Genomic DNA, 27,864 nt, shown 5'->3' with positions numbered 1-27,864 from the left:
TCAGTGTTAAAACCCGAGGGCTTTGTAGTCTGCTGGAACTATGGGAAAAAGAGACTGTTGAGAAGGAAGCTTTCTTTTTTGGCCTTTCAGTTCCTGAGGGCTCGAGAGAAGCTTGTCTCTTTTTTTGAGCCTGGGTATAATTGAGTTTCAGGAGTAGAGGGCAGGAGGCTAGCCATTTTATATGGTACCAGATTGTCAGATGGATAATGAGACCTTTCATTTCTCAGTGCGGCCAGTCACATGCTGCTGGTTGAGAACTGAGGTCTTAGCTTGTAAGCGAGCTGTCCAAGATGGAGCACAGAGGGCAGGTACAAAGGCTGGGACAAAGCAGGAATAAAGAGCGTGTGTGGCATGTTTGAAAAGGCACCCTGCTGCAGCAGAAGAGCATCGGGCCTCAGTGTCAGGAAGGCCATGTTGTCAGTGCTGTGCCCTTGGACAAACCATGTAGTCTTCGTGGGTGTCAGTCAGGTCCTTCCTCTTGGCCTTGGCTGTCCTGCATGGCTGTGGCTGTGGGAGGGTCGGCTCAGTTGGCCTTAGCAGCCAGCCATTGGGAGGACAGAGAGAAAAGGGAACTTGAAGTGGTCCCCAGGAGGAGGCAGAGGCAGTGACCACTTGATAGGTTGTCTAGAGCCCAAACCATGGTCTCTGGTTCTAGCACACTCAATTACCCAGCAGTTTGGGGCCTGGAAGCAGCCTTTGTTTATCTAGCCTAATCCCCTCATTTTGCAGATGAGCAAACAGAAGCCTGGACATTTTCTTGTATTTAAAGAGCAGTAGTGATGCTCCGGCCTGGACATTTTCTTGTATTTAAAGAGCAGTAGTGATGCTCCGGCCTCGTGTGGCTTATTTTAGTAAAAATCTAGAGAAGTGGAGCCAGGCTTTGGTTAGTGTGGGTTTGGGGGCATTTACTGTGAACCTCTGAGGCCACTGTCTGAGTGAGCCCTGGAGGACAATAACAACAGTGAGCCAGAGCCTGCCCCCATCTGGCCACCTGACACCTAGCTCTCCCTGGGGCCTAGGGTCCGCCTAGTCTGATCAGAGGTCGCTTTACCTGGCCAGTCAGGGGGCCCAAGTGTGTGGAGGATTAGGCAAGCAGGGCCGTGGTGACCTCCACACAAAAAATAACTCTGCTTCCTGAGCAGGTGCCAGCTTTTTGTTTCCTGGGGCCTGGCCTGACTGCGGAGACCGCAGGCTTCTGAACGCATTGCTGTTTTCACCCTTTGGCGCTAGGCTGGGCCTAACTTTGCCCTTGGATTCCCAGGCCTTCTTACCCTCAACTGCAGACGGGCCTCTCCACTCTTGTCTTGGTTCCTGAAGGACCGATTCACTCTGTTCAACCTCAAAATCATGCACTTTGTACTTGGACTTGTGCCCACAGTTACCTTCATTTACAGCCACCATTGTGGGTGAAGCAGCCTCAGAACAGCAGAGCCTTACATATCATCATTTTATGTTATGAAAGCAACTTAAATGAATTTTTCAGCCCACTGAGAATTATCAAATACCAAACTTTCTTTTTAAATTACCTCTATAATTTTCTTTTTAAATTGCCCTTATAAAACTAGGTGATAGTTAAATGAAAAACATATGTTGCTTCTGATGTTTTTCTTCTTACTAAGCCTACAAACTCCTTAGCTTAAGATAACAGGGAAGGATTGTCCTGGACCCGAGGCTGTGTTTTTCTGGCTGCTGCCAGTTCCTGGATTTAAATTGCTTTGTTGGTGGATAGAGATCATTCCCTTTTCCTGGATTGAGGATAGGAAAGCCTGAGGGTCACAAATGAGCCTGGACAGAACTGTGTGTGAAAGTTTTTATGAGTAACTTCTCTCAAATATTTGATACTGAAATTGTGTAGTTTCAGCTTGAGTCCATGTTGCGGCTCGGCCCTTGAATGTAATTCTTGTCATCCTTGGAATATTTCCTCCTTCTAGTGATCCAGGATCACTGTTTCCCAAACGCCCCTATTCCCCTACCCATTTTATGATTTCTCTTGTTGCTAATATCAGTTGCCAGCATTTTGAACCTGAATATTTAGCAGAAGGCTTAAATTAGGAGCTCTTCAAATTAAAGAAATAAGCAAGCCACATAATGTTGATTGCGGTAGATTACTTGTAAGTGTATTGTGTTGGGTTGGATACAGTCACCTGTAAACATAAATGTGTAGCGTTTTAAATTTGGAAAGGACTGTAGATCTACCTCCATTTTACAGACCAAGATACTGAGACATCGAGAGGCCCTGGCTTGTTCAAAGTCCCACAGAGTCAGCTGTAGAAAGACAAGTACTAGAAGCCCTATGTCCTGGGCCCAAGCTGGGTGCTCTTTCCACTGCCCCATGATGCCCCTTTTGTCTCAATGGCCTCCCACTGCTCCCCACACTCACCCTCTGTCCTGGAAACAGAATAGAGCCAGGCGGCTGCATACACCATGCCCATTGCCATCTTTATGCCCTTGTCCCTTCCCTCTGCCTAATCATGCTCATCCCACTACAACTCACCCATCAGTTCCAAAGACCCGTTGGGTGTCCCACCTCCCACACTGGTGTCATCCTCCTCAGAACTCCTGAAGTGTGCCCTGTGTCTTGGCTCTTTTTACATGGTCTCTGTCCAGGTGTGGTCTTAATTTTTACGTAGTTAGGGCTAGTGCCCAGTAAATGGGCCATGAGTGAATAAAGAGAGATGACTGTACCATGTCACAAGGTGGGCGTGGCATCTTGTCTTGCTGCCCAGCTTTTCAGGCTTCTGACTTCATTCCAGCTAAGCTCCAGAAAGGAGCAATCAGCTATTAAGCTCCAGAAGGGCAGAAAGCATAGCTTCCACGTCTCTCACCACAGTCCTTGGTAGAGTTCTTGGTTGTTGGTGGTTTACAGCAGTGATACTTCATTTTCCTGACATGTGAATCTTGCATTCAGTTTAAAATATGTTTGCTTTATCCTGATGCCTCAGAACGTGGCCATGTCTTCATGGCTGCCTAAATACTCTGGTCTTATGGTACCTACCATTTGAGGAGGCCAACAGGTCATGGCAATTAGTTTACAGATTTCCACATTTGGATACTTTGCTACTTACTTGCAATAGCAGGAAGTTGGGAGATGCAGGCCAAATAATTGTTAGGATTGCTGTGAAAATTGCAGTGAACGCAATACCCCTCCTGCGTTAGCTTGTTACAGCTAGAAGACCCCTAGTGAAATTTTTGTTCCAAGATCCTCAAACTCAACAGGATGCTACATTGTATCCTGTTGGACTTCTGAAGCAATGCTGGTAACATCTATTGTTCAGGTATTTCAAGGCTTAAGATAGAGAATTGTTGGTAGAAATTAACCAGTTAAAAGGGAGGAAACGATTACTCAGGTGTTGTGAAGTAAGACAGATTGTATGGCATTTATAACATTGGTTATGTAGTTTGCTCATAAAAGAGAATGTCTAACTGGAATTTAGTGAAAATTAAACCATTAAACCCAATGAAGTGAAAAACAGTGGACATCTGCCAAGTAAAAGCATAATCACCACTTAAACAGCTTCATCTGTGCTCCTATCTGCGAATGACAGTGTCTCCTGTGGAGAAACTACTCTCTGACTTCTGGTTTTCTCACTGTTTTCACAGAGCCTGAGCCCTTGTGAAGCCGGCAATGACAAGTCTGTATGGTCGCCATGCCGAGAAAACCACTGACATGCCAAAACCGTCAGCCCCTAAAGTGCACGTGCAGAGGTCTGTGTCCCGAGACACCATCGCCATTCACTTCTCGGCATCCGGCGAGGAGGAGGAGGAAGAGGAGGAGGAGTTCAGGGAGTACTTTGAGGAGGGGCTGGATGACCAAAGCATTGTAACAGGGCTGGAAGCCAAGGAAGACCTCTATCTTGAACCCCAGGTTGGCCATGACCCCACCGGCCCTGCTGCCTTGCCTGTCCTGGCAGATGGACTGTCCGTGTCCCAGGCCCCTGCCATTTTGCCCGTCTCCAAGAACACTGTAAAGCTGTTGGAGTCCCCTGTTCCAGCAGCACAAGTATTAAGTACAGTGCCATTGGCTGTGTCCCCAGGGTCGTCTTCGTCGGGGCCCTTAGCTAGCTCTCCTAGTGTGTCATCCCTTTCTGAGCAGAAAACCAGTTCTTCTTCCCCGTTGTCCTCTCCTTCTAAGTCTCCCATCCTCTCATCCAGTGCCTCAACCTCCACCCTTTCCAGTGCAAAACCCTTCATGAGCCTTGTGAAGTCCCTGTCGACCGAGGTGGAGCCAAAAGAATCCCCACACCCCCCAAGGCACAGGCACTTGATGAAGACATTAGTCAAGTCTCTGTCCACGGACACTTCCCGGCAGGAGTCGGATACAGTGTCCTATAAGCCACCTGATTCCAAACTGAACTTACACCTGTTCAAGCAGTTCACACAGCCCCGAAACACAGGTGGAGATTCCAAAACTGCACCTTCTTCCCCACTGACTTCTCCCTCTGATACTCGTTCCTTTTTTAAAGTGCCCGAAATGGAGGCTAAAATTGAAGATACTAAGCGACGCCTTTCAGAAGTCATCTATGAGCCTTTTCAGCTCCTTAGTAAAATTATAGGGGAAGAAAGTGGCAGCCATAGGCCCAAAGCCTTATCTTCAAGTGCTTCAGAACTCTCCAATCTGTCCAGCTTGAACGGGCACTTGGAAAGCAATAACAACTACAGCATCAAGGAGGAGGAGTGTGATTCTGAGGGGGATGGCTACGGAAGTGATTCCAACATCCCCAAAAGTGACCACCCAAAGTCCACTGATGAGCCCGCAAGAGAGATGGAACTGAAAAGTTCCCAGGGGAGCAGTCTGAAGGATTTAGGCCTGAAGACAAGTTCTCTAGTTCTGGAGAAATGTTCTTTGTCTGCCTTAGTGAGCAAAGAAGATGAAGAGTTTTGTGAACTGTACACTGAGGACTTCGATTTGGAAATGGAGGGGGAGAGTAAAGTTGATAAGCTCCCAGATATTCCTCTCAAGCCAGAGGTGCTCGCGGAAGATGGTATGGTCCTTGACAGTGAGGACGAGGTGGACTCGGCCGTGCAGCACCCAGAATTGCCAGTGAAGACGTTGGGCTTCTTTATAATGTGTGTCTATGCGTACCTCATCCTCCCCCTCCCCCACTATGTGAGTGGACTCTTTCTGGGAATTGGCCTTGGATTCATGACTGCGGTTTGCGTGATTTGGTTTTTTACACCACCAAGTGCTCATAAATATCACAAGTTACATAAAAATCTGCAACACTGGAACACAAGATCTCTGGATATCAAAGAACCTGAAATACTGAAGGTAAGCCTCTCCCAGGGAGCTGGCTAGTACACACACTTCTCACATACAGCCGTATTTTAGATCTGACTTGTTTTTTGGTTAGCTGTTAAAGATTTTTGCACAAGCCATGTTTTTAAGACCTTGGGGCCACTTCATTCTCCACACACCCAATCAACTGATCTGGTAAACCTCATTCTAACCCAAGCTTTGCAGATTCACCAAGTAGTTCTGAAAGATCTCTATGACTCTAGAGAGTAGTGTTTACATCAGTTCCTGTTCTGGTCTGTCTCTAAACTTGCTTGGATTGTGCTACTTGCTGAGCATTTGTAATGGCTGAATCTGTTAGGGTTCACTATTCTTGAGACCTTGAAGAAGGGTTAAATACTCCCAGAATTACAAGAGGAGGGAAGGAAGAAGAGAAGGCAAATTAATGTCAGCTGTTGGCCCCTGCTGGTGCTCCTCTTTCCTTTGCACGGTGGGGAATGGGATGGAGAAAGAGATGTCATCTTTCACTGCATATCAGATGTCAGGCTTTTGGGCCTCCTGAGGGGTCCCTGGGACAATTCATTGGGAAGCAGGAAGAAACATTCATCTAGCTGTCTAATCTGTCAATTGAGACGGAGTCTCACTATGTTGCCCAGGCTGGTCTCAAACTTCTGGGCTCAAGTGATCCTCCTGCCTCAGCCTTCCAAAGTGCTGGAATTACAGGTGTGAGCTGCTGTGTCCAGCCTAGAACTTCTATTTATTTTATTTTTTTTGCATATTAAAATTTCTGGTTATGTGTATACACACTATAAAAGTACAATTAGAGCTTATATAGTTTGTAAGTTATATGCACACACACATTTATGTACAGTATCCAAGGGGGCATTGGTTTCAGGACCCCCCAAGGATACCAAAATCCATGAATGTTTCAGTCCCTTATGTAAAATGGCATAGTATTTGTATTAATATATAACCTATGCTCATTCTCCTGTACACTTTTAAATCATCTCTAGATTACTTATAATACCTAATATAATGTGAATGGTTATTATGCTGTATTTTTAAATTTGTATCTTTTTTACTGTTGGATTGTTGTTTTTTTTTTTAATTTCATGTTTTCAATCCAAGGTTGATTGAATCCGTGGATACAGAGGGCTGACTGTATATGTTTTTAAAGATAAGGTGGAGAGCCAGAAAAGTTTAGAGACCACTGCTTTATAAAAGTTATCTAATTCAACTTCACAACCATCCAGGAGTTTGATGCTTTCAGTTTTACACATGAGGAGATTCAGGCTCTGAGAGAGGTGGTCATTGTCCAAGGTTTCTTGCTACTTAATAAGTAATAGAGGCCGGGCATGGTGGCTCACGCCTGTAATTCCAGCACTTTTGGAGGCTGAGGCAGGCGGATCACTTGAGGTCAGGAGTTCAAGACCAGCCTGGCCAACATGGTGAAACCCTGTCTCTACTAAAAATACAAAAATTAGCTGGGCTTGGTGGCATGCACCTGTAATCTCAGCTACTTGGGAGGCTGAGGCAGGAGAATTGCTTGGGCCTGGGGGCTGAGGCTGCAGTGAGCTGGGATTGTGCCACTGCACTCCAGCCTGGGTGACAGAGTGAGACTCTGTCTCAAAAAAAAAAAAAAAATAAAATAATAATAATAATAATAAAATAAGTAACAGAGGTAGGCTTTGGAGCCTTTGTGTGTCCTCTTCCTGCTTTTCCCATGACACCTCTCTGCAGAATGTTCATGCCTAGACCTGCCTGGAGAATTCCTTATGTTACAGAAGATGTATGAAAAGGAGAACTTGGTTTCCCTGGAGCAATTTTGAACCTTAATTACTGGTTTTAATCTTTAGCTTTTCAAGTTCAAAGCTTGTTTGGCTTCTTGGTTAAATTAAAGGTATTATTCTCCCATCTATTTAAATGAGAATGCTCTAAAAATGGCAGCGTGATGTCTCTTTATTGCAAAAAAAAAAAAAAAAAAGCCGGAGGTTGAGGAGAACTCTTTTAGGATCCAAAATAATATTTGTTTTTAAATTTCATTGACTTTTTTCCTTGTTCAAAGGAAATACGTGGTTAATGTTTTAAAAACACGGGAAACCCAAAGAAAAAAAAGATTTTTGATCACACTAGTGGAAGGGAATTATAGTTACTGATTTGGTATATATCCTAGTTTTTTGGGTTTTTAAAATTTCTGCATATGAAGATATACATCACATACATGCATACTCACCCACTCATTTTGTTTTGATTTAATAGGATCATATATTTTGCAATCTGACCTTTTTTCTTTCTTTCACATGGCAATATGTTATGACACTTTCTTCTTTAAGAGAAGCTGATGTTGAGTCTTGTGGACGTGACACCCTTAAGCTTAGCGTTAATAAATGAAGTGGAGCAAAAATGACTCATGCGTGGTTGCTAAGCTTTTTTTGATAGGGTGATGCAGTAACTACCTGAAGTACACGCTCTCCAAGTAAGTTAGTGCTAACTTTAGCAAGGAAAAATTGCGCTTGTATTAACTCCAGTACCTAATGACTGACTGTGGCATTCAGTTTAAACTGGTTTGAGCACTGACTTGTCTTAGGAAGATTTTAATTTTAATCCAGTCAATCTTTAGTGTTTTTTTTCCTACCTTCTTCTCACATGTAAATTATTTAGTGTCAATCCAATCACTGCAATATGTCGAGTTTACTAACTACACAGGGTGCTGATGGAATGGGATTTTAATGTTATGGCACAGCCTGGTTGCTTTGATCCAATCACTGGAAGAATAAAGGCAACACTATGATGCTGAGCACTGCAGTGGGCTAAGTGTTGGGTGTATTATCTCATTCAATCCTCGTCACAACCCTATTCAGTTAGCGTATATGTGCTCATGCAGATGGAGGCCCACAGAAGTTAAGTTATTGCCCAAGGTCACACAGCTAGTGAGTGGTAGAGCCTTGTAGGACAGTGTTTTCTTTTAAGGAAGGTGTTTTGCTCACAGTGGCTGGAGTAAAAGTATTTGAATTTTCCTTGTAGAGAACAAGTACTTTAATGCTTTCATAGACTGACACCCCTAATCCAAGCAAATTGTCATAGACTAAGCATTTATTCTTCCTTATTGCTGTTTGGGAAACTCTGATCACTTTGGTAATTCTTTTTTCATTCTTAGCCTTAACTTGTTTAGAATGGTTTCATTACTAAAGAGGAAAAGTATATTTTAGCCTGAAGTCTTTTGTTGGGTATGCAGTGTTGTTTTTAGAAACTGGGCTGAATGCATTCTCTATTTAGAAAAGGGACACTACTATGAATTAGAAGGATATGCTGTCTGTTACCAGCTAATTTCAAATGCAAATGTTCTTTGGACTTAGTTAATTTTACTGAATGGGAGATTATATTCTTGGGAAACATTTTTAAACTATGGTACTTTAAAACATTTAGCAGCGTTGACATTAACTTTAGGACCCAAGTTTATTGTTACCTGTCTTCCCTAATATTCCATAAGCTTCATGAATGCATAGGCCCTGTCCATCTTGTTCATCTTGTATCCTCAGCACCTGCCACGTATTAGGTATGTGATAGGTAATTGTTGGCTGAATGGATGGGTAGATGAATGAAGGAGTGAGATTTTATCGGAAAATTTGAGCAGTGAGTTGGTATTGACCCTGTCATCTCCTAGTGATGTTGCTTTTTAAAAGAAATCCCTAGCTGGGCATGGTGGCCCACATCTGTAATCCCAGAGCTTTGGGAGGCTGAGGCAGAAGGATCACCTGAAGCCAGGAGTTTGAGACCAGCCTGGGCAACATAGCAAAATCCCATCTCTGCAAAAAATTTAAAATAATTAGCCAGGTATGGTGGTGCATGCATGTGGTCCCAGCTACTCAGGCGGGTGAGGTGGGAGGATCACTTGAGTCCAGGAGTTTGAAGCTGCAGTGAGCCATGATAACACCACTGCACTCCAGCCTGGGTGACAGAATGAGACTCTGTCTCTAAAAAAAATAAAATAAATCCTTGATGCTTGCTTTAAAAAAAAAATAGGGTTTGATGGGAGTGATCTTTCAAGAAAATGAAAATAATTACTAAAAAGTAAAGCTTTTGGTTGGGCGTGGTGGCTCACGCCTGTAATCCCAGCACTTTGGAAGGCCAAGGCAGAGGATTGCTTGAGGCCAGGAGTTCAAGACCAGCCTGGGCAACATAGTGGGACCACCATCTCTATAAAAGTTTTGTTTAAAAAGCGAGGTGTGGTGGTGCAGCCTGCAGTCCCAGCCACTCGAGAGGCTGAGGCAGGAAGATCGCTTGAGCTCAGGGGGTCAAGGCTGCACTGAGCCATGATCATGCCACTGCACTCCAGCCTGGGCAATAGAGTGTGACCCTGTCTTAAAAAAAAAAAAAGCCAGTAAAGCTTTTCCTAAGCTTTTTTTCTGAAAGTGGACAAGCCAAGACAGTCCATCTTTAACAGGATTTGAAGCTTGACATTTGTTGCTTAGAAATCGACTGGTGACAAGTCTGCTGTCCTGTGACCAGTGCTCACGCAGTGCTGCCCTCCTGAATGCAAAGGGAGTAGTAGAAAGGCAAATACTGGCCGGGCGCGGTGGCTCACACCTGTAATCCCAGTACTTTGGGAGGCTGAGGCGGGCGGATCACGAGGTCAGGAGATCGAGACCATCCTGGCTAACACAGTGAAATCCTGTCTCTACTAAAAATACAAAAAATTAGCCGGGCGTGGTGGCGGGTGCCTGTAGTCCCAGCTAGTCGTGAGGCTGAGGCGGGAGAATGGCGTGAACCTAGGAGGCAGAGCTTGCAGTGAGCTGCGATCGCACCACTGCCCTCCAGCCTGAGTAACAGAGCGAGACTCCATCTCAAAAAAAAAGAAAAAAAAAAAAGGCAAATACTAAGTGGAGGATTGGAGAAATGGGCAGTGATGAGTTCCAGATTTCCACTCTGCCTCCAGGTTGATGGCTTTAAAGTGATGTAGGAGATAGGCCTTGGTTTCTTTATAAAACAGTCCTGTGAACTTGTTTCTAGGGCAAGCCAAAAGAGCCACTTCTTGAAAATGTTTGATTTCAGGGGATAAGTGAACTGGTTTGAATTATTTTGTGTACATCTGATCCAATTTAGTTGGTATTTACAGAAGATGTTGCAGTTCTTGAGGGAAGGTACGGAAGGAAGCCTTTTTAAAAAGCTCACCAATATGGAAGACTATAATACCTGCCTGCGACCAAGATCTCTAAGACAGGCCCAGCCCTGGACCGAGATCCTGCATACTTTATGCCCTAAGAGGACTCCATATATGAGCTGTGAACCAGTCAGGCAGCGAGCTGGGTGCTCAGGGACTGTTTTAGGAGACCATGTGGTTTTGAACCTCTGAGCCATATAAGTTCTCACTGATGGGTCCAGGAACTGCTTGCAGCCAGACTGGACTAAGAGTCTTGCTCCTTTACTGGTTCCATGAACAGTTCAAGGAGCATTGCAGTTTTTCTTCTGTGTAACTTCACATGATGAGGAAAGAATGGAGAAAAGGAAAGCTTTTGTGTACTTTATCAGGGTCCTCACTGCAGATATATGTATTTATATATGATGCTGCAGCAGTGATGCATTTATGGGATGACAAACCAAAAAGACCAATTTGCAGCCAAGTAGTAGCTAATCTCAAAGACTGTTGTGTGGTTGTCTCGGCCCTATGGTACTCTGCCATCTCCTCCTCTGAACCCATTTGATCAGCAGCTGTACTGTCTAGAATATAAGTAAAAAAGAGGCCGGGTATGGTGGCTCACGCCTGTAATCCCAGCACTTTAGGAGGCCAAGGTGGGTGGATCATGTGAGGTCAGGAGTTCAAGACCAGCCTGGCCAACATGGTGGAACCCCCTTTTCTGCTAAAAATACAAAATTAGCCGGGTGTGGTGGGGCATGCCTGTAATCTTAGCTACTTGGGAGGCTGAGGCAGGAGAATTGCTTGAACCTGGGAGGTGGAGCTGAGATCGCACCACTGTACTCTTGTTGCCTGGGCAACAAGAAGGAAACTCCGTCTCAAAAAAAAAAAAAAAAAAAAAAAAGTAAGACCTCTATGTGGCCAAAGAGCTGTCACAAAGTCCACAGAAGAATTCTTAGGACCTCCTCCAAAGCTTGCCTGTTCTTAGTATGTTGGAGTTCATAGCTGATGAGAAGCAGCAAATAGGAGAAAGGTTGCTACAGGCATTCAACAGGAAGTGGCATGTGAATGTGTGAAAGCAAAGGCCAATACCAAAATGTGAGAAGAAGCTCATAGGACTTTAGAGCATGGTGGGCTGGGCAGGTTAGCTCAAGGCAGAGAGCCTTGTGTGTGCCACAGACCAAGGGCATCCCTGTAGTGACACCCCCTGTGTGGTAGCCTTCTGGAGTTCTTATGTTGGGTGACTGTCTAGATGCCCTAAGCTGGGGACCTTGGGAAAGGGTGGGTTTGGGCATGGGGAAAATGGGGCATTTAGAGTCAGCAAACTGCACTTGGCATGTTTGCTTAGCCAAATCAGATGGTCCCTTGCCCAGGATTATTTTTAATTCAGAGCCATTCCTGTTGCACACTAACTTTCTACATGTTTACAATGAAAAGCTTCCAGAAGATTTCCCATAAGGGTCTTGGATTTATGTTTGAGTATATGACTCAGATGCAATTTTGAATTATATTCATGAGCAAATTCTTTATCTCAGATTTATAAACCACCAGCAGAACACAGCAGTAGCATATTGGTTTCCAGAGTGATAATCCGTCTCTTTTTTAAAGATACGGCCTGCAAGTTTGACTAAAATTATATTTAGGCCATTGCAGAAACTAATAGAAATGGATTTTGGAGAACTTTTTTTTCTTTAGATTGTGTCACATGTAGATATTTAATAAGAGGGATAGGTTTTAAAAATAGGTTCCCTGAATATAGGCTTTGGTTTTGATATATAAAACAATAATTTTGGGGGGAGGACATGATCAATTTTGAGAAGAAATTCCAATTTGTAAATTTAATCTCAATTTCTTGAAATTCTTTCAAGAAATTAGAGTAAGCAAGTCTTTAGGAGAAAATGGCCATTACATGCAGCCCAAAGAGACTTGGATTGCTTTTTGTTGGTCTCTTATAACTTAGAATAAGGACAAGAAATGTGAGTGCATTTCTTTCTACATTATACTTTACTGAAAATATCCTGCCCCTATAATGGGTTACCTGAGTTTTTATGTATGGTTTTTATAAACATGGCTATTTCCCAGTGCCCCTTGTTGTAGAATAGTTTTCAGGTGAGATGTTTGTTTGTTTGTTTTGCTTTGCTCTGTCGCTCAGGCTAGAGTGCAGTGGCATGATCTTGGCTCACTGCAACCTCTGCCTCCTGGGTTCAAGCAGTTCTCCTGCCTCAGCCTCCAGAGTAGCTGGGATTACATGTGCGCACCACCGCTCCCGGCTAATCGGTGAGATGTTTTGATGCAGGCAGCCCTCACTTACTAGAAGGTACCCCTTGTGTTGAAGTTGGAGAGGCAGCTGTGTGGAACATGCTTCCTGAATTCCATAGGAACAATATGGTTAAGGATGTCAGGTAGTCCCAAAATGACTTTTTTGAACTTTCATTTTTAAACTATTTATTGATGAAAATATTAAATACAGACAAAAGTAGAGGCAATAGTAAAATGAACCCCCCATGTGCCTGACACCTAATTTCAACAATTGTCAACATTTTGCCAGTTTTTCACTCAATTCATTAACTTATGGCATGGCTGAATTGTAATTCTGGTTACCTATATATAAGTACAGTTTCTAGCATCCTGAAAATGCCTCCTGAACTCTGTAGGAAAAGTACCAAAAACATCGAAGATTCTTATTGTAATTATTGTTCAATAATTAGCCATTAAGAAGAGGTTTGCTGTACTCCAAAGATGAGTTTGCCAGCAAGATGGTTCTAGGGCATGAGCGTGTTTTTGTGTGGGTGCCCAGGCCGTAGTTGTTGACTCACTGTTTTCACTCCATTGCTTCTTCCAGTGGTGTTCAAATGGGTTGCAGAAGAAGAAAATAGTAAAGTTTCTGTCTGTATCAGTCTTTGCTCTTTCTAGCTGAGAAAGTAAATAAGCCTTGCTGATATTTGACATACAGATGACCATATATTGAGTTTTGGCCGAAAACCTTGGAAATTATCAGTAAGACTCTGAAATACAGATTTACACTCAGAATCATCACCAGTGATCCTCACCTTGAGTGTATGTATTGTGCCTTAAGGTGTCAGCTGAAGATAGTACAAAGTTGTCATACTGGAAAAACTAAAAAGTATCAAAAGGATAATTATTTCATGTTTTGCTCTTTATTTCTATTCTGTACTTTATATAAAAGCTGTATATATTGGAACATGTGTATAACTTATAAGTAAAGGTATATATTTGTACATACCCAAAAAGTTGTTTGATAGAATGCGTGATCTGAAAAGTGACAGAGGCTGCTAATTTATTTGCTTGCTGATCTATTTATCTTACAATTTTAACCCTTGTTAATATGATTTAATGTTTATCATGTATTAACGTAACTCAGACCTTGGTCATTTCAGTGGTTCATCTGAGATCATTTTACCTTTCTAATTTGAATCCACATTATCTCCTATTCTATTACCGTCTGTCAGTGCATTATAATTTCAAAAATGTTCTGTGGCCACCTGAGTTTGGGAGATTCTGCACTGGAGGATAGGAGAGCAGGATAAAGCTGTGGCTTTAGCCTCGACTCCGGTGCTTCTAGTGTCATTGCTGGGAAGGTGACCTTGAAGCAGGCAGTTGGAGGATGTGGACGGTATTAATGGCGCTTCCCTCCCCTAATGGGCTTTCTTTCTTTTCTTTTTTTAATGTTCTTTATAGTGTCTTTGAGCAGCATTTATTTTGAATGTTGACTCTCTGCTTAAGACTATCATTTATAGTATGAATTCTGGATGTCTGTAGGTCTGCTTGTCTTTCATGGGTAAAATCAAATTTGTATCTCAGGACCTATAAAGTTTATTAGACAGTCCCGCCCCTGCCATATTCTCAAACTCCATGATCTATGATGCCGTGTTTATGATACCGATGACGCCAGTTCTAAACCATTAATACATCAAAAAAGGTTTAGGCCTGGTAAAGACAAAATCCTGCTAATGTTTTAGTTTTGGAGACAGAGAGTAATTACCTTTTTATGTGCTTCAGAGATGGTTTTCAACAGGAGTGGCCTCAGGCCCTGGCTCTATGCTTGTGTATAGGATTTGCTCCTTCCCTGATACACTTGATGAAGGAATGATACAGGGATCTGAATGACAGGTGGACTGAAATGCCAGCACAGCCACATGTCAGCAGGGTGAAAACATGCTGCATTGTTACTGCTGTCAGCCAGGCACGCAGTGCCTGAATTCTCATCACTTCCTCGGGCTATAGGGCTGGCACTTTTCTCTGGTCAGCTCAGCATCAAGCTGAGCAATAGAGCATTGGCCTTGAACTTCTGATTGGCACTGTAACTGAAAGCACGGTAGTAGTTCTTCCAGACTTTGCTATTTTGCAAAAGGTTAATTGTAGCTTTTAATCTTTTAAAATACTAAATGGCCCCTTTATAGATTGTGGTTTTGTACTTTCAGCCATACGTGGCTTCTAAATCCAGCAGAGAATTGAGAGAAACCCCTGACCTTTTACAAATGCCATCACAGGACCAGTCTGTGGGCCAGACAGCTGCAGCCTGGCTGACTGGGTCATTGTCCCCAGCGGGGTGCACTGTGTCCATTTTAACAGCTCCAGCTTCAGAAAGAAACAAAGCTTGTCTGAGTCGCTTTAGTGTGGGTTGAGAGCATCTCTGAGTGTTTTCGGTTGAGCTGTTGAAATGGAATGTTGCTATCTATATGTCATATCTCTCTATTCCCATTCCCATGTCTCATAACAAGGTTGGATGAATACTTTACTTGGTAAGAAATTCAGGGTTAAGAATTTTAGAACAGCTGAGCAGTGGATAGTTAGGCACTATATGGAGAACAGGGTGAAGACCTTGGAATTGCTGTGCTTCTCTCAAGATTCGACAATTGCTGAAATCTGGAAATTTCATTTGCAGCTTAATCCAGGGACTTGGTCAGATCCTGGTGGGGGGAAATGGCTGATTAATGGTATCAAAAGGTGATTTAGGTTTGCACTGGGAAATTGCTTTCTGCAAGAGCAACCTGGTTTCAGGTCAATAGGAGTGTGAGGGGGCAGAATTAGGGAGGCTTGGAGGAAAGTTGTGCCTCAGCCTCTTGTCCTGAGCCTCCCTAAGGCCAGTCTGCAACCTGGTTCCTGACAAGGGGGTCAAGTAGCAACTCCTGTGATCCTCTCAAGATTTCCTGTCAAAGCCTGTAGTGTTCTGGAAAGAGCTTTAGGTAGGGAGCAGGAAACATGGGCTCCAGTCACAATACCCCTCTGCTCTAGAAAAGACTTAGCTCATCCGATTTCTGTCCTGAAAATCTTTGGTTTCTGGGGTTATTTTCTTGTTCTGTGCTATTTTGTGCATTTTTACTTTGGTTTTTCTTTTTGAGAAGAGTGACCAAGTCTTCTAAGTAACCTCTACAGCTCCTTGCACTTATTAGGGCATCAGCTTCTTCCTTTGCTTGTTCGTCTCACGCAGCTAGCACTGTACTTACAGTCTGTGAGGGGCTCGCCAGCCTTCCTGCTTACTCCTGCTTCCCATAGATTTCATTTAATCCTCACAGCCACCTCTGAATTAGGCTTCCCTCATGTATTCAGTCAACAAACATTTGTTACAGTTGTGGTTGGCAGACATGATGATCCCTGCTCTTGTGGAGTTTATAACTCAGTTTAGTAAACCAGGCAGTTAACAGATACAGTGATGGGAGAGTACCAGAGAACTGAGCCTAGGTGAGGAGGGAGGCTTCCTAGGAGAAGTGTCGTCTTTGCCATGACCTGAGGGGTGACTAGGCACAAGCCAGACTGCAGGTGGGGCCATGCCGTGGAGCTGAGATAGCATCCCACACCTTGGAGTCAGGAACACTTGATTTGAGTCCCAGATTTGCCACTCTGTAGACATTGGAGGGCAAATCACATCCCCTCTCTCACCACTTTTCTTACCTGTAAAATCGTAGGGAATTGACAGAAATACAGGAGATAATGCATCTGGGGTACCTGGGCCATAAGGAGAGCTTAAATGTCAGCTATTATTATGAATAGTAATATTAGTGTTTAGAAAACCATATGCTTATGATTTCTTTATAAACTCTAAACAAATTGTACCTTAATAAACTGTCAGTAGGAGAGAAATCATTACGGCTTGAGCAGAGGGTGAGGTGTAGGGGCCAGGGAGGCATGAAACTGGGCAGTAAGCCACCTGGACCCTTTTACACGTGAGCAAAGCAAGTGTCTGAGGGATAAGCATCACCTACCTTGGCAGGAGGTAAGTGGTGCAGGCATGATTGGAACCCAGGTCTGTCAGATTCCCAGTACTTCTGCTAAGGTAGGTGAGTTGGTTTCAGTGCATGTGTTTTGACCAGCAGTCTTTTGTGTAATTGGATATGATCAGTGTACGGTCTCACTTAGGCTAACAAATGATTGTTCACAATAAATGTGTAATTCAAATCCTGATTTGTGTGCTGTGTTTATTTGTTTGTTAGCAGCTGTGGACTTTAGCATCTAATGAATCTGTAACACAAAGATAGGAACATGGTAGTTCAGGAAGGAGGAAATTTGAAGATAAAAGGGAAGGAGAAACCACAGCAGCTGGTGATTCTGAAAAGATGGGGGTAGGGAGAAGAAGGGCCAAGCCAAGCCCAAGCAGAATAAAGGAATTTGGGTCCCCTCCAGGCTTTCGCAAGAGAAGGAAAGCATCTCCTAGATTCTCTTTCTATGCCTACCTACTTCTTGCCTCTCACCTCTGCCTCTTGCAGTGCAGCAGGTAAGGTTTTGTGCTTTTGAACTGTGTAGGTAGGACTTGAAACTCCCTTCTCTCTTTCATATTCCTCTGAATCAGGTTGTTCTGGGATTCCTGAATTTGGCAAGTGGTAGAGGATGACCTTTATCTGTCAGAGCTGTCAGCAAAGAAGGTAATTGCATACTCATCTCAGAACTGTGCCCATGTGTGAGCACACAGGCTGCAGCCAGCAAGAACTCCACAGTGGCTGTTCTTCAGCTAAGGTGGTAGCTCAGGTTGCTGGGTTGAATGCCTGGCTTTGTGGCTAAAAACCGAATCCCTGAAGCACTGTGGAAATGGTTGCTCTTGTTATCCAGGGACAGGAATTTTCCTAGGAATAATAATTGAGCAGCAGTTGGTTAGACTGGGGCAGAGTAACAGCTCAGCACCTGAAACTGACCTGTGAACAGATGAGCTGATGTATTTGTATCTCAACACACATGCCTGTATGTCTTGTTTTGTTTTCTAAATCTAAAAATCAAAGGAATAAGCTAAAAAAATTGATATGTTTGTCTATTAATTGAGTATCTTAATTTTCCTATAGAACTGAGTTTTTCAGAAGCCTTCTACATAGAATACTCTTATTAATATTTGTGAGTTTTTAATATTGCAGGTTAACTTTTAAAAGGGATTTTGAATTTCTACAATAGACGATTTCATTAGGTGATTACTTAGATTATCTTCTCTCATTTAATTATACAAAGCATCTAATAAAATGGCAGAAAACTGCCATGTACTGAATGACTGTCTCTTATCACTAAGACTGAGTGTGTTGAAAGCACGCACAAGAAGAGAAAGGAAGGCTTTGCCCATTCTATTCATAGTTGAGCCAAGGGTCTAGGGCTAAAAAGCTTGAACCCAAGAACTGGCCCTGTACTGTCTCTTATATACTAGTCCTGAGCCCTATGTGGCTGTTGAGCCCTTGAAGTGTAGCTAGTTGAAATCAAGATGTGTTCTAAGCGTAAAGTACACACTGGATTCTGAAGACTTACTATGAAACAGAATGTAAAATACCAGTAATAATTTTTAATATTGATTACATGTTGAAATCATAATTTTGATATGAATTTAAATAAAATACAGTTTAAATTAATTTTACCTGCTTTTTCTTTCTTAATGTGGCTCCTAGACCATTTAAAATTACACATTTTCAGCAAGGCGCGGTGGCTCACGCCTGTAATCCCAGCACTTTGGGAGGCCAAGGTGGGTGGATCACTTGAGGTCAGGAGTTTGAGACCAGCCTGGCCAACATGGTGAAACTCCGTCTCTACTAAAAATGTGAAAATTAGCCGGGTGTGGTGGCACACACCTGTAATCCCAGCTATTCAGGAGGCTGAGGCAGGAGAATCGCTTGAACCCAGGAGGTGCAGGTTGCAGTGAGCCAAGGTCGCGCCACTGCACTCCAGCCTGGGCAACAGAGCAAGACTCCATCTCAAAAAAATAAAATAAAAATAAAATTACATATTTTCATGACTCACATTTATGGCTCACATTATATTAATATTTCCATTGTACAGCACCTCCCTGGACAAGTCTGCATTTTCTGACTTAGGAAAGACAAAATGAAAGCAATTGGAGAGAAACAACCTTTTATCCCTAAGTTTCTCTTATTCATAAATCAGATAATTAACCTGTACAATCCCAGGAGTTTCAAATGGGAAAAATCCCCACAGCTTACTTTACTCTATTTCTCAGAGACTGTCCTTTTCTTGGAGAACAGTTTCATGTAATATAATACGAGACTGTCCTTTTCTTGGAGAACAGTTTCATGTAATATAATACTTGTCTTTTTTTTCTCCTTTAGCCCTTCTTGTCTGGTGGTGAGTGGTTGATAAACATAATGCAGGGATTTTTGTCTAAAATTCCAGTATCATGTTAATCCTTTTTTTCTCTTTTGGTGCCAGTATCATGTTAATTCTACTGGCTTTTTTACATGTATCTGTAATTCTGTGTACCCGGAAATAATGAAAAATATTTTATATGGAGATTTGTTGCAGTAATGTCTATCTTATATCAAATTGCGATTATCATAATTCAAAAACAGTCATTAAATAAATGTTGAGCATCTCAGCTTAGGTATTAGGATGGACAAAAGCAGTATCACACATAATCCATATTCTCAAGTAGCCTCTACTCTAGCCAGCAGACGTATGCTCAGAGCGAAATGATTCAAGAAGAGCAATTGCATCCAGGGACTGTATGGCCAAATGGCTCATAAATGGCACTGATAGCAAGTGGCTGTTTTGATCTAATAGAGTTCTTATCAGCTCCAACTTCCCCCCGCTTCATGGATTCTTCCTGGTTTTAGTAGCTCTGCAAGCATAAACAACCCTTGAAGTATCTTAGAAAAATTAATATATCTGCTTCAAGTTCTTTATTAATCTAGTTGCCTTTAGAACTTTAGCCCTGGTAAACCTGTTATATATGTAAGACAATATTTTCTGCAACCAAATTGGATAAGAAGAAAGCTGTGTGTTCTGTGTCAGGAGATCTTTAGTGAAAATGGTTGTGCTTAAAAAGACAAATAAATATATTTATAGAAAACCCTACTCAACAGCAGAATGCATTTTTTTCAACTGCACTTGGAACCAAGATAGATCATACAACAAGCTTAAAAGAATTGAAATTATACAAAGCCTGTTCTCTATTATGAAATTACACTAAAAACCTGTAAGAAAGATATCTGAAAATTTCTCAAATGTTTGGAAATTAACAAAATACTTCTAAACAGCCTGTGGGCCTAAAGTTATAAGGGAAAATAGAAAATATTTTTAACTGAAGGAAACTGAAAATACAACCTATCAGAAATTGCAGGTAATACAGTGCCTAGAGGGAAATTAATAGTATTAAAAGCTTGTTAGAGGATGGGTGTGGTAGTTCATGCATGTAATCCCAGCACTTTGGGATGCCAAGGTGGGAGAATTGCTTGAGACCAAGAGTTCAAGACCAGCCTGGGCAACATAGCAAGACTCCATTTCTACAAAGAACTGTTTTAAAAATTAGCTTGGTCTGGTGACACATATCTGTAGCCCTTGCTACTTGGGAGGCTGAGGTGGGAGGATTAATTGATCCCAGGAGTTCGAGGTTACGGTAAGTTATGATTGTGCCACTGCAGTCTAGCCAGGATGACAGAGAAAGACCCTGTCTCAAATACATAGATGATAGATACATACATATATACATATATATGTGCATACATACATACGAAAAGAAAGATTTGAGAGAAGCACAAATTACCAGTGTCAAGACTGAAAGAGGGGGCATCACCATAGACACTACAGATATTCACAGGATTATAGGGAAATATTGTAAACAACATTATGCCCAGAAATTGGACAACATAGATAAAATAGATAAACTCTTTGAAAGATACAAACCAAAGCTCACTCAAGAAGAAATAGATAACCTAAATAGTCCAATAGCAAGTAAAGAAATTGAATTCATAGTTCGGAACCTTTCTGCAAGGAAAACTTTAGGCCCAGATGGCTTCATGGGCAAATGCTATCAAACCTTTAAAGAAGAAATATTATTAATTCTACACAAACTTCCAGAAAATAGAGAAGAGGGAACACTTCCCAAATGTACTTACCTGCATTTTCTGAGGCTCATTAATACCAAAAAACACTGCAAGAAAACTATAGACTATTTTCCTTCATGAACTTAGAGAGACAAATGAACAAAATATCAGCAAAGTGTTATGCTGGTAAACTGGCTCTCCAAAAAAAAAAAAAAAATCTTGATTTGACTATTCCCTGATTTCCGTGATGTAGCAACTCCCACCACTGCCAGTTGCAAGCTACCAACATGAAGTCACTGAACATGGAGTTGGGAAGAGATATATAGAATCCGTTCTTGTGAGCTGATACAGCCCAATTTCAGCACATCATGACTCATACATCCTTAATCCTGAGAATGTAAGACTGGTTCAACATCTGAAAGTCAATGAATGTAATCTGCCATAAGAACAGACTAAAGAAAAAGACAAAAAAAACTGTGAGCCAAAGAAAGTACTTAATTCTACATTTAGCAAAAATACACCCACCCAAACGGATGCTCTGACAATACAGTCCACTTCAGGCCCCACTGTGATCTGTAATTGTCATCTTTTTCTTTTCATTGCTCTGATTGTTGCTGTTTCCTCACAAACGCCTCTTCCCATGGCTACTGCTTGCTCACTCAATATTGTTGAATAGATGCTGCTCCTGTCCGGTGATTCTTTGCGAGGAGGGAGAGATCCTCCCAGCTCAGGCCAAAACATCTACTGAGGTATATAAATCCATATAATTGGCTCATAAGTTTCACACTTTTTCCCCCATGACAAAGAGATATGTTTGTCCATTTTTCCTTCCACTTCACACTTAGGTGCTCTTTTTGTGACAACTTGTCTCTATTATGTTTACTACAGTGGGGTCATAGGATAGGGGAATGAAGACCTAATTCTTTACTCTTTTGGAGGCACCTTTGGATCAAGAATCCTGTCCTTTTAAAAAATCTTTGTCCCAACTCCTAACCCATTACTTCACACATGGATTCAATGCGTGTTTTAATAAAAGGATGAATAAATAAAAGAATTCTGAGGAGTCCTCATTCTCACAGGCTTTCAATTCAAGACTTTAGTGTGAGACTCAAATACTTAGCATGGAAATGGCTATTGCCTGAAAAGAATGACAGTCCCAACTCCCATGTAGTGATCTTTAGCATCTCTCTGCTCATTACAAAGACATGTATTTTTTAAAAGTTGGGGAGATTAGGAAGATATTAATTAAAACTCCCCAGAGAACTTCTTTTGTGAGATCTGGGCTACTCGTAACCTGAAAAAGTATTTGAGGCAGGAGAAGTGTTCAGTGATGAATGATGATGACAGCTATGAGATTAGCTTTAACACAGTGTATAGTGTATTAGGCTTTTGTGTATGTATTTTTTGTCGTACATTTCAATGTTTGCTCTTTTAAAAAATCAAGATATATAACAAAAAATCATTTATGTCCAATTTGGCAGGGGGACCTGGAGCACAATTTTACCCATTTAAGTTACTATGTATCTTTGAATTTTGGTATATTATTGATTATATTTACAATTTATTTAATGCCTAATTCTCAATCGTCTGCTTTACCGCATGGTTGCAATGAGGTACATATTGTAGTGCAACAGAAGCGGAGAGGTAGTTTTCTGAGTCCTGTGATAACATGAATTAATACCTGAAATTTCAAAGATTCCAACTGGGCTGGGAAGAGCATGTGTTTAGCTAATTAAGAAGGCCAGACTGGGTAGGATTAATCACCCCAAAGGAGGTCAGGCAGAGAGGCTTGCTCAGTCACATGAACAAATCTTCTGAGTTTCCTGATGTGCTTATAAGCTTTAAAAAAAGAAAGAACCTTTTATTTAGGATAATGAACATTGCCATTTTTCCTCCAAATCCAGATTTTTGGTTATCAAAAACCTCCTCGGTTCCAATTATCCTCCCAGCTAAGCACTTCTTTTTGCAACCTGTAGTCATTGGTGAGCTGATATCTGTGTCATGATCAAGTTTGGTTTCAGTGTCCCAAATACCACAGTGTTCATCATTTCACACTGAATCAGATTTGCGATTATTCTGATTTTACTAATGGAAGTTTTTCTTCATCAGGGATGGATGAATGAGATTTACAACTATGATCCGGAAACCTACCATGCGACTTTGACACATTCAGTCTTTGTTCGACTTGAGGGTGGAACCTTAAGACTTTCAAAGCCCAATAAAAATATATCCAGGAGGGCCAGCTACAATGAACCCAAGCCAGAGGTCACCTACATCAGCCAGAAAATCTATGACCTCTCAGACAGCAAGGTGAGCCTGAGCAATTTTGGAAGGATAGCTTAGATGAATGAAAAGCATGTGGGATCTTGGATGCTTAACTGCATTTTTTTATACCCTAAAAAGGTTTGTTGTCGTTGAAGAATCAGTATACCTTAGGACAGTACCTCTCACACTTTAAAGTTTATGCACATCACCTGGGCATCTTGTTAAATGCAGATTCTGATTCAGTAGCTGTGGGTAGGGCCACGGGCCTGTATTTTTATGAGCTCCCAGATGATACTCAGGCTGCTGGTCCACAGACCACAACTTGAGGAACAAGTGTTGTGCACTCAGAATTCTGACTTTAAAAGCTAATTATTTCAGTCAAACAAAAAGCTGTGTGGCTATGTGTGGTGATTCTAGGATACTTAACTATTGAAGTCTTTGTACATGTGAAAATGATAGATTTGCAAAATAACTACATTCTGATTAAGTATTATATACTTCTATTTTTGTGAGAAATGTAAATTATGTATTCCACAAAGCTATTGTTTCTCTGTTCTTACAGTTCATCTGAATGATTTTTAGATTTCTCCAAAGTGAGAGAAGTACTTAAAATAGTTTTTATATAAGTTTATTCTTAACTTGAGTTTGATACTCAAGGTTGACTCTAGCTTCCCATCTAGATTTTAACTATCTTTTTTTTTCTTCCAACTTAAGTTTGGTCCAGGGTCATTAAATTCAGTTGATAGCCAAATGTAGTTGATGATAAGCAGCTAAACATTATTATTGTGCTACTGCCACCTGAAAATTACGGATATTTATAACTCTCGCAAAATTATTGAATATCTACTTTGTGGAATGATTTTGAAGAATAACAAGACACTTCTGAAAATTCCAGTTTCTGTACTTATGTTATGAACAAGTGTTAAAAGTTATTTCATATTCATCATTTTAGTCAAAAAGTCTTTAAGGTTTGCACTTTGTGCTATGCATAATATTAATGCATAGTGTAGCCAATCTTTAATATATAAATCATCATTTTTCTTTCTCTGTAGATTTATCTTGTACCTAAAACTTTGGCTCGAAAGCGAATCTGGAATAAAAAGTACCCCATTTGTATCGAGCTTGGTCAACAAGATGACTTTATGTCTAAAGCTCAGACTGATAAGGAAACTTCAGAAGAGAAGCCGCCAGCTGAGGGAAGCGAGGACCCTAAGAAGCCACCCCGCCCTCAGGAGGGAACAAGATCTAGCCAGCGAGATCAGATACTCTATCTCTTTGGGAGAACTGGCCGAGAAAAAGAGGAATGGTTTAGGAGATTTATTCTGGCATCTAAGCTAAAGTCGGAAATCAAGAAGTCATCGGGTGTCTCTGGAAGTAAACCAGGTAATGATGTTTGTGCTAAATGCTTATGCATTTTTAAAGGGCCACTAGGGAGAATAGAGAAAGAATGCCAGGTAGCAAGGAAGGAAGGAAGCCCACCCTGAATTGACGGTTGTCTGCCACCTAATGTGCGTTCTTATGACTCATTTACCATCTAGGCTGAACACTGCAACCCTCTGTACCAAATCATTTAACCAATGATGGATCCATTTGCAGATGATGTTTATTAGCCTCTGCTGGTTATGTTTTATTTGTATATAATGTGACTCCCCTGGGAGAAGCAGCAACAGAAGAACCCTAGTTCTGAGATGGCAGGTGAGTCAGGGAGATCCTTCAGGCTGGTACTTTCGAGCACCTGACCCTCAATATGTCCTCCAAGCCTGAGCTTGCCATAGAATGCAGAATCCTTGCACTTCCTGACCATTCAGGTCAGATCATGTTCATTTGCATTGATAACCATGCAGCACCTCTTTGCTCAGCTTTGGCTGGGCTTGGAGCTGCAAGAGACACAAAACCAGTAAAAAGCAGTAGCTCCCCTGTCCTTCAGGTGTTGTGCCTGTTATGCAAAACTGGCACTTATGAGTCAGGTGTTCACAAATTGCTGTGCTAAAATGAGTGTGGTGTAACCAATAATTGGGACAAGACCAGTGTGGGTGTTATTAGGGAAAGCTTTCTTACATGGATCTGGAACAAAGACTAGGAGGGAGTCACTCTGGGGCTTTCTCTAACAAGGCATTTGTGTTGATCCGGGAGTTATGCCGGTCACATGAGTGTCACACATTGCTTCAGAGTGCTTTGGTTCCTTCCCCTGGAACATAATCTGAGCCTTTGCCCTAACTCCCTTGCTAACCTTCCATTCTGTCAGCTTCAACACCAGATTCCATCCCAATCCCAGCACTGAGATCCAAGAAGTCCCTTTTAAGAATCAAGATGAATGGGGAGATTACTAGATATATTTATTTCCTAGGGCTGCTGGGACAAAATAACACAAGCTGGGTGATTTACAACAGAAATGTATTCTGTCACAGTACTGGAGGCTGGAAGTCTGAAATCAAGGTGTTAGCAGGGCCACGCTCCTTGTGAGACTCTGCATAGAATCCCTCCTTGCATGTTTGCAGCTTCTAGTAGTGACCATCAATACTTGGCCCACAGCTGCATCACTCCACACTGGCCTATCATCACATGGCATTGTCTGTCAGTGGCTCTGTGTCTTCTTGGAAGGACACCAGTCATATGGGATTAAGAGCCCACCCTGTTTCTAGTATGACTTTATTTTAATGAATGTCATCTACAATGACTCTATTTCCAAATAAGGTCACATTCTGAGATACTGGGGTTAGGACTTTAACATATTTTTTAGAGGACACAATTCAACCCATAACGCTGAGTAAAAGAAAATTCAAGTGGGTAAGAACTCCTCAGCACCAGGCACTGCCTAGCTCTCCTGGTAGGTCTAAACCTGTGCTGCTTCTTAGGGTAGCCACCAGCCCCATGTGGCTTTTGAACACTTGGAGTATGGCCAGTCCAGATGGAGATGTGCTCTAAGTATAAGATGCACATTGGATTTCAAAGTCTTAGTCCAATAAAAGAATGTAAAATATCTCATTAATAGCTTCTTACATTGGTTACATGTTGAAATAATATTTTAGATATATTGGGTTAAAAATATATTCAAAAAATATATTCAAATTAATTTTATTATTTCTTTTTACCTTTTTTTTCTTTTTTCTTTTTTTTTTTTTTTGAGATGGAGTCTAGCTTTGTCGCCCAGGCTGGAGTATAGTGGCACAATCTTGGCTCACTGCAACCTCCGCCTCCCAGGTTCAAGCAGTTCTCCTGCCTCAGCCTCCTGAGTAGCTGGGATTATAGGCGCCCACCATCATGCTTAGCTAATTTTTGTATTTTTAGTAGAGACAGGATTTCACTATGTTGGTCAGGCTGATCTCAAACTCCCAACCTCAAGTGAACCGCCCACCTTGGCCTCCCAAAGTGCTGGGATTACAGGCGTAAGCCACTGTGCCCAGCCTTTTTTTACATTTTTAAATGTGACTACTAGAAAATTTAAAATTGTTTATGTGGCTTAGATTGTATTCCTACTGGAAATATAAAGGTCTACTGGTCTAGGCACTGAAGCTCAGAATCAGGTAACCCACGGGGGTTTATGGGGCCACCAGGAAACACCACCTTAGGTACTTAGGGGCCCTCCAGAGCACCTTCAAAAGAGGCATGTTATTCATGGACTTAAATAAAGCATTTGATTATTTTTAATGAGTTCACATTTTTGGAAATCCTGCCAAAAGTTCCACTCACCACACAACAAACATAATGGTAAGAGTCAGAGATGTGGGAAAACCTTCAGTGCACTCACTTGCACTAAAGCAAGGCTTACACACCACTAATGTCTTTTTGTATATCTGTAAGTCTGGGTTGCCTTTGACAGCTATGAATTGAGATATTTATGGTAAGTTTAAGCCACCAAAAGTGCTACTTTACTAGTAGCAAGGTAAATTGCTGAGCACTGTGCTGTTCTTCAAAACCATCTCTGAATCACTGACTACATAGGTGGTCAGCCGTGAAGGTGTCTGACTGGTCTGATTCTCTGAGGCCAGGTACATCTGTCAGTACCAAGAAGTTAAAAGTCTTCCTGCTCGACGACCTGCCCTGTCCTCTCCCTCAGGGATGCTGTCACCAAAATCATAGATTTCTCTAGCAACACGGATTGTGCTTCTCAGACTTGAATGTTTGACGGGATCTTAAGATACAGGTTCTGACTCGAGGTCATGGGTGGGGCTGAGATTCTGCATTTCCAGCCAGCAGTGCCCAGGCTGCAGGTCAGGAAAGGCCTCCAGGAGGAATAAGAGTCTGGAGACAGCAGGAAAGCCCCATGGTCATTTGGCAGAATTCCAGTATGGTCTCTGCACAGGAAGGTCCTTGACCTTATCAGGGGCTGTTGTCCATGAGACCCACAGTGCAGTGACGACTCCTGTGCTTTGTCCCACTCAGGGGAAGGGTGAGGTGATGTGAAGAGGCTGTTCTGTGGGCAGTGAGCACCAGCCACGCCTCGTAGGGGGTTCCTTTCCTCCTCTACATGGAGTGTGGCTCAGTCGCAATGGGATCAGTTTGGTTTGAAGTGTTGGTATCATGCTGCCCTGTTTATTTCATCTTTTTTTCTCTTAACTAAACTGTAATCTTTATTTGGATTTCACTGGTTTTTCTACTAACGTCCTTTTTCTCTTCCAGGATCCAATCCAGGATATTAAATGTAATATTGGTTCACATTTATTTTTTAATGCTTCTGGTGTAGCTTTTATCCTAGCAGTTAAAAAAATAATGCTAAACATGAAAATGGTATAAGGATAATAAAAGTTACAAAAATGTATTTTTACAGTTATGCAGTGTAAAATATTAAATATTGAAGCGCTGGAAATTATCTGGCTAAAATTTAGATTAAGAAATGGCTTGCATGACCCTTTGTGAGGCTCTGGGGAATTATGATTCTGATGGTTGGAGCCTCTCAAGTAAATGGTTTGATTTGATTTTTTGATTTCTTCTTTTTTTTTTTTTTGGAGACAGAGTCTTTGCTCTGT

At 41.9% G+C, this 27,864-nt stretch overlaps 1 protein-coding gene across 3 annotated transcripts in view; it reads left to right on the top strand.

Annotated features, from left to right (window-relative positions):
* Positions 1-27,864, top strand: part of TEX2 (testis expressed 2) — a 117,787-nt gene that overhangs the window by 47,331 nt on the left and 42,592 nt on the right. For all 3 annotated transcript variants that reach the window (XM_054537257.2, XM_024234934.3, XM_054537256.2), the window contains exons 2-4: positions 3,601-5,269; positions 22,742-22,942; positions 23,950-24,280. In XM_054537257.2, coding sequence (XP_054393232.2) covers positions 3,626-5,269; positions 22,742-22,942; positions 23,950-24,280 — 2,176 coding nt within the window. In that variant the 5' untranslated portion in view covers positions 3,601-3,625. The remainder of the gene's footprint in view (positions 1-3,600; positions 5,270-22,741; positions 22,943-23,949; positions 24,281-27,864) is intronic.

Source organism: Pongo abelii, chromosome 19 (genome assembly GCF_028885655.2).
Source record: "Pongo abelii isolate AG06213 chromosome 19, NHGRI_mPonAbe1-v2.0_pri, whole genome shotgun sequence".
Classification (NCBI taxonomy): Eukaryota; Metazoa; Chordata; class Mammalia; order Primates; family Hominidae; genus Pongo; species Pongo abelii.
Note: the sequence above shows the minus strand (reverse complement) of the source record. Positions and strands in the feature narration are given on the sequence as shown.